Source organism: Palaemon carinicauda, chromosome 20 (assembly GCF_036898095.1).
Source record: "Palaemon carinicauda isolate YSFRI2023 chromosome 20, ASM3689809v2, whole genome shotgun sequence".
Taxonomy (NCBI): domain Eukaryota; kingdom Metazoa; phylum Arthropoda; class Malacostraca; order Decapoda; family Palaemonidae; genus Palaemon; species Palaemon carinicauda.
The window spans coordinates 105,843,443-105,853,442 of NC_090744.1; the positions used below are offsets into that span (position 1 = coordinate 105,843,443).

The window sequence follows — 10,000 nt, forward strand, 5'->3', positions numbered from 1 at the left end:
AGAGAGAGAGAGAGAGAGAGAGAGAGAGCGCGTGCGTACTTGAGTGGTAGAGAGGGGATACCGAGTATTGCAATGCATTCACCTGGAAAATCTGAATAATTGAATTCACGCCTCTGCTTCCTCTTGCATTTACGGTGGAATGCGGTTTTGAAATTCCTGGAGTGACAAGTAATTCCCAGAGAACACTATTTATGGGAAACCCCCTTTTGGTGAACCTTAATTTTAATTTTCACTTGAAACTCTTTGGGGTGATACTTTATGAATCCGATCGATGGCTTTTGAAAGTTTTAATTGTAATGGCAATTCTTTTGAAAGATGTTTGGGAATGTTTCAGTTGATTTTGAAGTTATTTTAGTACATTGTTTATATTATTATTTATTATAATCATTATTATTATTATTATTATTATTATTATCATTATTTATTATTATTATTATTATTATTATTATTATTATTATTATTGTTGATTTTAATGTTATTGTTATTAATTTTATTGCTATTGTTATTATTATTATTATTATTATTATTATTATTATTATTATTATTATTATTATTACAAGCTAAGCTACAACCCTAGTTGGAAAAAACAAGATGCTATAAGCCCAAGGGATCCAACCGGGAAAAATAGCCCAGTGAGGAAAGGAAACAAGAAAATAAAAAACTACAATCAAAATAAAGTATACTAAGAACAGTATTAGTATATTGTATGAAAGCTCAAAACTTATTCAATGAGGTCGATTGGTATTGATAATCTTTTATTTGCTTCTTATCGTGTTAGTGATTATTTGGGCAATTTAGAAATTAGAAATATCAAGGAATAAATTTTGTTAACATCAGTTTTCGAGAAATATTTTCACATTAGAATGAGATATAGGACTGATTTGATTTAATAATGGAAATATCTAAGTAATATAGTTTGTGAATTATAGCTTCTTTGTTGCAAAAATACTTGAATTATAGAAGTTGTTAATATATTAGCCAATTGTTCTATTTTCTAAGAAACTTACAAAAGAGGCAAGTGAATATATAAGAATTAAAATGTTGATGATAACGTAAAAAACATTTTATAGAAATAAATGAGGAATTACTAAAATTCAGTCAATTCCTATTACAAGAATGAATCAAAAGAACCTTGAAAAAATAGAATAGTTCTTTTTAATACTTAAAAAAAGGGTCCCAATATTCCAATAATGTTTTGCTTCACTTTATATCTCTTTCCACAGGTCAGCTTCTTAAACTGTTTTATACTTTGTTGTTTTATGGACAATAGCTAAAGTTAAAGGGAAGTTCTTTGCGAACTAACATCAATTGGGCCATAAAGAACGAAACCACTAAACAACTCTCTTTACGGCCTCGAGAAAGAAAGAGTCTTGCTGCTTTGGGGAGCGATGGGAGCCCAAAAAAAAGGCCATCTTTATGACTCCTTTTACAAAAAGGTTTACCAGACTTCTTTTATCCTAAACAAAACAACTGGTAAATTTATTTGATTGTTTTCAGTGAGAAATACTGTGTAACACCACACACATACACACACACATATATATATGTGTATATATATATATATATATGCATGTATATATACACATATAGGTATGTAAATATATATATATATATATATATGCATGTATATATACACATATAGGTATGTAAATATATATATACATATATATATATATATATATATACATATATATATATATATATATGTGTGTGTGTGTGTGTTGTGTATGTATGCGTGTGTGTGTGTGTGTGTGTGTGTTTATATCATTCACATTCTTCCTCTGTGAGGCTACCAATAGGAATATCGAAAAATCTAGCGTTTAAATATTCAGCGGCCAATTGACAGGTGATGTTGCAACCCTCACACCCTATAGATCTTTATGGGGCTTTTGACCCGACTTCAACTAGCGTTTCTTACTGGTTACCCAACTAAGTACTAATCAGCCTCGAAGCTAAGTGCAATAGTTCAGTTTTATATTTGACATATGAACTGTTTATGCCCTTTTCAAAATATTATATTTTTTATTATATTCATTATTATTCTTCCATATGACTAGATCTTAATTTATAAAAGGGGAAATTAAAGACTTTAAGAATATTACTAAACTGTATCGAGAGCAGAGAATATAAAATTCAAATGAAATGTAGTGTTGAAACTGACGTGGGATGGAATAAATATTCCATGAATATAATAATGGTTTTTATTGAGAAAATATAAATGCTGCTAAGTTTTACTGAAATGTTCTGTATGAATATTGAGAAAACAAAATATTCCATATTTTCTTTAAATTGTTCGATATTTGTTTACAAGACTACGCTCTCCTTATACTGCCAAATAATGCAAAGCTCTTGTTTTCCTCTATTACTTTTTCATAGTTTGAAACAAATTGTCACATGGGAACCAAGTTAAAATTATAAAAAAAAAAAACTATAGAATAATAAAAGAAAAACTAGCTTGGTTTCCTTACTGAACCACCTGGAACTGACATCGTCAACAGTCAACCAAACAGTTTTTCTTCACTATTTGTGAATTGTATATTTTATGGACACTTTTTAGTAATTACTCCATTTTTAATTCAGTATACATTTTGAACATATATCAAATGTACGCTGGCATCACGAACTTCTGTTTGGTTGACTATGTTGACGAAGTCAATTACAGGTTGTTTAGTGAAGAAACCAGGCTAGTTTTTTTCATAACTCTATAGTTTTTTATAATTTTAAATTGTTTCCCATGTGGCGAATTGTTTTGAATTATGAAAAACTAATAGAGGGAAACAATAGCTTTACATAATTTTGCAGTATATGGAGAGCGTGGTCTTGTAAACAAATACCAATTGTTCTATAAGACGATGAAGAAATAGTAAAAATATTAACAATCTTTCTCAGACAATGCATCGTCATACCAAAGTCTCCATTGATGAAATAATTCGCCTATCAACAGAACATCCTGCGTTCCTCCCACTGCTAGTGGAATATTCGAACCAGAGAGAGAGAGAGAGAGAGAGAGAGAGAGAGAGAGAGAGAGAGAGGCTTAGTTGATAGACTTTCTTCATTTACAACTTCTCTTTATTCGCTGACTCTCTCGAAGTTAGTGAGAGACAATGGCCTAATCTGATCCTAACTTTCGATTCGGTCCTCTATAGACTGTCATATTAGACTTGGTCCTCTATAAGACCGTGTTATTGGACTTTGTACTCTATAGGCCGTCATATTAGACTTTTAACATATTTGGTCGTTGGACTTAGCAGTATGTTAGAATTAATTTTTTTTCTCGATTGAATAAGAATTTAAGTCTACTTCATCATTCAGTGAAATTCTCGAATGGTTAAATTCTAGTGAATAAAAGAAGCTCTTCATTGGGTAAAAGATAGTTCCCAATATAAAGAATACATCGAAAATTAATGATATACAAATTTTCGAAAATGAATAAATCTATCATGTTTATTTCATGTATTGATTCACTTTATGCAAAATTTCATTTACTTTTCATAAGCTCATTAATGAACAGGATGAAATAATTAATAAAAAACTAAAACGATTATTTTTCTTTTTATCAAGTTATGATTTAGCTTTCAACAAAGTCTCTACAAACAGGGTAACAGCTTCTTTACCGGAATCAAATAAGAAAATAATTAAGAGACTGGCAATTAGTTGCTTAATTAATTGACCAGAAATCAATTGGCTATTATATGCAATGCTTCTTGCCACGGATACCAATGAATGGGTAACTGGAATGGAAAGGAGGTAATTATTGGAAATGCCAAGCACCATCTTCTCCAATTCCAGTTTCCTCAAAGTAGGATATTAACTACACCTCGGTCCGCTCCTGGAGGCGTTCAAGCACCTATGCTAATGCCTATGTATGTATTCAGGCCTGAATCTTCCTCCCTCAGCTTATATTGACCAATTTGATCACGAGTGTTTCTATAATAGGAAGCTGTTATTAGTTAATGAATCATAAACTACATACATGCACACACATACTTAATATATATATATATATATATATATATATATATATATATATATATATGTGTGTGTGTGTGTGTGTGTGTGTGTTTTCTTCTACCTTCCTATTGCTAGCCTCCCAGAGGAAAACGTGAATATTAAACATATATACATATACATATATGTGTATATATATAAATCTATATTTGTATATACATATATGCATATATATATATATATATATATATATATATATATATGTGTGTGTGTGTGTGTGATTATGTGTATATATATATATATATATATATATATATATATATATATATATATATATATATATATATATATATATATACATATATATATGTGTGTGTCTGTGTGGGTTCATATCTTTATTGATGTATATGATTAGATCAACTAAAATAAAGAACCACATGACATTTAGTGCTGCATCTAAATTCAAATCGACATGTCGACCATGATGTTCTGAAAGGGAACAAATTTGTTCATTCAAAATCTTTTCGTTTGAGAAAATCTTTTGGTAACATTTGCTTCTCGTACATGTAAAAAAAATATGAAATGAAATTATGCATTGCAGTCAAGTTTGATTCTGGGAAAATCTTACATGCAATTTCACAATGTACTCTAATGTTTATTTTATTGATACATATCCCATAAAATATTAAAGATCTTAAGTAATTTTGGGGGTAAAAACTCCCCGAGGGTCAAAGGCCCTGTGGTACCAAAATTGACGATTTTGATACTAGTTTAAAGCTTCATGTAAGCATTTAAAAGTAAAATAGTACAATGTAAAAGAATTTGAATGCTGTTATAAAGTTTTTAGAAATTCCAGATCTGTTATTTCCTGTTAATCAATTTTCTAAAATATTTTATCATCTAAATGATACATTTTCCTTTTGAATTTATTTAGCCTCAGCAAATAACACTAAAACCAGGGACCTTTGACCAGAAACTATCAATAAACTAAAACCTGTTTACTGTAGGCTTCATTTGCACCCTGTTTAGAGAACATTTCAACTGTGGCTATTAGTGTTCACATGATTTTGGATTTGATCAAACTCCATATAGGTCTCTGGAAATGAAAGGCTGGGTAGAAATTACTAGGCTTCTATACCTGTTCGTAATCTTTAACGATAATTGTTGAGTAGAGTTTCGATTCCTGTTGCAAATTTAATATCTGTTATATTGGTTATACGAAATATTACCCGCAAATGTAATCATTTGGTTATACGAAATATTACTCTCAAATTTAGTCATTTGGTTATACGAAATATTACTCGCAAATTTAATATATGATTTTGGTTATACGAGATATTACTCGCAAATTTAATGTATTATTTTGGTTATACGAAATATTACTCGCAAATTTAATATATTATTTTGGTTATACGTAATATAACTGGTAAATTTGATATATTACTTCGGTTATACGAAATATTACTCGCAAATTTAATATATTGTTTTGGTTATACGAAATATTACTCGCAAATTTAATATAGTTTTGGTTATACGAAATATTGCTTGCAAATTTAATATAATTTAGGTTATACAAAATATTGCTCGCAAATTTAATATATTTTCGTTATACGAAATATTGCTTGCAAATTTAATATATTTTGGTTATGCGAAATATTATTCGCAAATTTAATATGTTTTGGTTATACGAAATATTACTCGCAAATTTAATATATTAATTTGGTTATACGAAATATTACTAGCAAATTTAATCATTTGGTTATACGAAATATTACTCGCAAATTTAATCATTTGGTTATACGGAATATTACTCGCAAATTTAATATATGATTTTGGTTTTACGAAATATTACTCGCAAGTTTAATATATGATTTTGGTAATACGAAATTTTACTCACCAATTTAATATATTATTTTGGTTATACGAAGTATTACTCGCAAATATAATCATTTGGTTATACGAAATATTACTCGCAAATTTGATATATGATTTTGGTTATACGAAATATTACTCGCAAATTTAATATAGGATTCTGGTTATACGAAATATTACTCGCAAATTTCATATATTATTTTGGTTATACGAAATATTACTCGCTAATTTAATATATTATTTTGGTTATACGTAATATAACTCGTAAATTTGATATATTACATTGGTTATACAAAATATTACTCGCAAATTTAATATATTGTTTTGGTTATACAAGATATTACTCGCAAATATAATATATTTTGGTTATACGAAATATTGCTCGCAAATTTAATATATTTTGGCTATGTGAAATATTCCTCGCAAATTTAATATATTGTTTTGGTTATACGAATTATTGTTCACAAATTTGATAATTTTGCTTATACGAAATATTATTCAAAAATGTTATATATTATTTCGGTTATACGAAATATTACTTGCAATTTAATATATTGTGGTGGTTTTACGAAATATTACTCGCAAATATAATATATTATTTTTGGTTATAAGGAATATTACTTGCAAATCTAATGTATTTTGGTTATACAAAATATTAATCATGATCTGAGCAGCTAAAACATTTTTAGTTGGTGTTGAAAGGCTAAACTAGAAGTAATCTGGGACTCTTATAGGTTTAAAAACCATATTTAATTTATTTTCTTATTAGTTTCATATAAACCAACCAACTATGACCTTCGATCAAATAGTAAGATAATTAAATAATTAAAAAGATTTTCCCATAAATCTTTCTTTTGAATAGCATGTTGTTTTTCGTGGCCCAACTTTAAGCCTAAAAAAAATATACTGTTGTACCTGGAGAAGCGAAAATTGTTCATCATTTGAATTTTCTAATTCAGCTGCTACTTAGCTTATGATGATGATGATGGTGATGATGATAATTATAATGCCAATGATAGTGGGGAATTAAAAATTCACAATTATATATACGTTGTATATTTAAAATATGCAGAAGCTTTCGTAATTTTTACAAAGTACCTCTTCAGCCGAAGAGGCACTTTATAAAAAGTGCGAAAACATCTGCCTTTTTTTAGACATACAGCGTATATAATTGTGAATTTTTAAATCCCAACATTATTAGACAAGCCATGGTGTTTTATTCAAGTTAGCTGATGATAGTAATATTGAACGAAATTACTGTTCTTTTGAAATAACACTCGAACCCTAACTTGAACCTCATCAAAGATCAAAGTCCAGTATTTCTTTTTTCAATAATTAATTCCGGCTAATTTCACAAAACTGTCGAAATGTCACTCCAGGTATCAATCGATTAGAGGCAGACCAATCACGAATCAAAAATTTTCTTTTCATTAGTATCCAGCTATGATTAATTCAAAAGCAATTTCTCTCAAAGGAGCGCGGGGGGGGGGGGGGGCGGCGGTGAGGGAATTTTGTTCAAATTCTGAGGCTAATCAGCTTTGGAGAACATTCCTCTAACACTTTTTGCTGGTAATTTCTCTCTCTCTCTCTCTCTCTCTCTCTCTCTCTCTCTCTCTCTCTCTCTCTCAGGTATCCTACATGTACTCGCTCACACGTTACACTTACAAATATGTATACATAATTTATATATATATATATATATATATATATATACATTATATGTGAATGTTGGTACAGAATGTGGTTTGGTGGTGGTGAATTATATATTAAAGGTTAACTATGACATATTTGAAAAAAAAATGGAAAAATCTTGATCGTTAGTGATAGAATTAGAATACACACACACACACACACACACACACATATATATATATATATATATACATATATATGTGTGTATATATAAATATATGAATATATATATATATATATATATACTGTATATATATATATATATATATACAGTATATATATATATATATATATATATATATACTGTGCTTGTGTATGCATTCATGCTTGAGCATTGTTTCGTATATTCAAGCTAGAGAGAGAGAGAGAGAGAGAGAGAGAGAGAGAGAGAGAGAGAGAGAGAGAGTCCCAATGACCTTTGAACTTAACAAAGTGAAACTATTAAAAGAATAACCAGATTTCCAGTTGAATAAAGCAAGAATCGTCTTGATTTGATGTAGTGAAATTTATTTGCGGTGGGTGACTAGACTCTAACCAATATGAAAACGTATTGATACCATCGCTGGCTTATTATAAAGGTTTTTTTTTTTTTTTTTTTTTTTGCTTAACGCCATATCTGAGCCTTAGTCTCTTATGTCTGAAATTTATACTTCAAAGTTGCGTTTATGGATATTGATCCATTTGCTGGGGTAAACTTTTTTTTTTTTTTTTTTTTTTTTTTTTTTAGTTCAGCCGTTTACTTTCTAAGATATCAACGAAAAAGTTATAACTTAACTTTTTTTATTATAGGTTGATGCTATTGGAAAATTTTGGTTTCAATAAAATGATCAAAGTGATAATAATATATCAAAAGTGTCACAGTAATGCGTGATGACCAATGGATGACCAGTGGGGTAACTATTGTGCTTTCAAGAACTTCTGTCTCATTTTATAGCTTGTCAGTTGTTTGTTTATGTTGCTTTCATAACAGTAATATTTCCTTCATAGTTTATTTTTTTTTACTTTTCGTTTCAGTACGGTATCATATTGCTTCTGTTAAGTAACACGTTGCTTCTTTGCAGTAACACGTTCTTTCGATTCATTATCACGTTGTTTCTATGCAGTAACAAGTTGCTTCGTTTCAGTAACTCGTTGCTTCTTTGCAGTAACACGTTGCTTCATTTCAATAACACGTTGATTCTTTGCAGTAACACGTTGCTTCGTTTCAGTAACTCGTTGCTTCTTTGCAGTAACACGTTGCTTCATTTCAGTAATACGTTGCTTCGTCTCAGTAACACGTTGCTTCTTTTGTAGTAATACGTAATACGTTGCTTCGTTGCAATAACATGTTGCTTCTTTACAGTAACATGTTGCTTCTTTGCAGTTACATATTGCTTCTTTACAGTAACACGCTGCCTCTTACCAGTATCACGTTGCTCCCTTTGCTGTAACATGTTGCTTCTTTTGCAGCAACATGTTACTTCTTTGCAGTAACATATTGCTTCTTTGTAGTAACATGTTGCTTCTTTTCAGTATCACATTGCTTCTTTAGAGTATCAAGTTGCTTCAATACAGTAACACGTTGCTTCTTTGCAGTAACACGTGACTTCTTTGCAGTAACACGTTGCTTCTATGCAGTAACATGTTGCTTCTTTACAGGAACACGTTGCTTCTTTACAGTAACATGTTGCTTCTTTGCAGTAACATGTTGCTTCTTTACAGGAACATGTTGCTTCTTTGCAGTAACATGTTGGTTGTTTGCAGTAACACGTTGCTTCTTTACAGTAACACGTTGCTTCTTTACAGTAACACGTTGCTTCTTTGCAGTAACATGTGACTTCTTTGCAGTAATACGTTGCTTCTTTTGCAGTAACACGTTGATTCTTTGCAGTAACACGTTTCTTCTTTGCAGTAACATGTTTCTTTTTCACAGTAACACGTTGATTCTTTGCAGTAACACGTTTCTTCTTTGCAGTAACATGTTTCTTTTTCACAGTAACACGTTGATTCTTTGCAGTTACACGTTGCTTCTTTACAGTATCACTTTGCTTCTTTACATTGAATGTGGCTTCTTTACAGTAACATGTATCTTCTTTGCAGTAGCACGTTGCTTCTTTGCAGTAACACGTTGCTTCGTTGCAGTAACACGCTGCATCTTTGCAGTAACACGCTACGTCTTTGCAGTAATGTGTTGCTCCTTTGCAATAACACATTGCTACTTTACAGTATCACGTTGCTTCTTTACATAACAACACTGCATCTTTACAGTAACATGTTGCTTCTTTGCAGTAACATGTTGCTTTTTTACAGTAACATGTTGGTTGTTTGCAGTAACACGTTTTTTTGCACTAACATGTTGCTCCTATGCAGTAGAATGTTGCTTTTTTAGCAGTAACACGTTGCTTTTTTTGCAGTAACTTGTTGCTTCTTTTGCAGCAACATGTTAATTCTTTGCAGTAACATATTGCTTCTTTGTAGTAACATGTTGCTTCTTTACAGTATCACATTG

At 30.1% G+C, this 10,000-nt stretch overlaps 1 protein-coding gene across 1 annotated transcript; it reads right to left on the reverse strand.

Moving 5' to 3' along the window:
• Nucleotides 1-9,047: 9,047 nt before the first annotated feature.
• LOC137660031 (uncharacterized) lies at nt 9,048-9,704 on the reverse strand. Its single transcript, XM_068394760.1, has one exon. It carries the CDS (start codon nt 9,702-9,704, stop codon nt 9,048-9,050), a length of 657 nt encoding a protein of 218 aa, XP_068250861.1.
• Nucleotides 9,705-10,000: the final 296 nt, after the last annotated feature.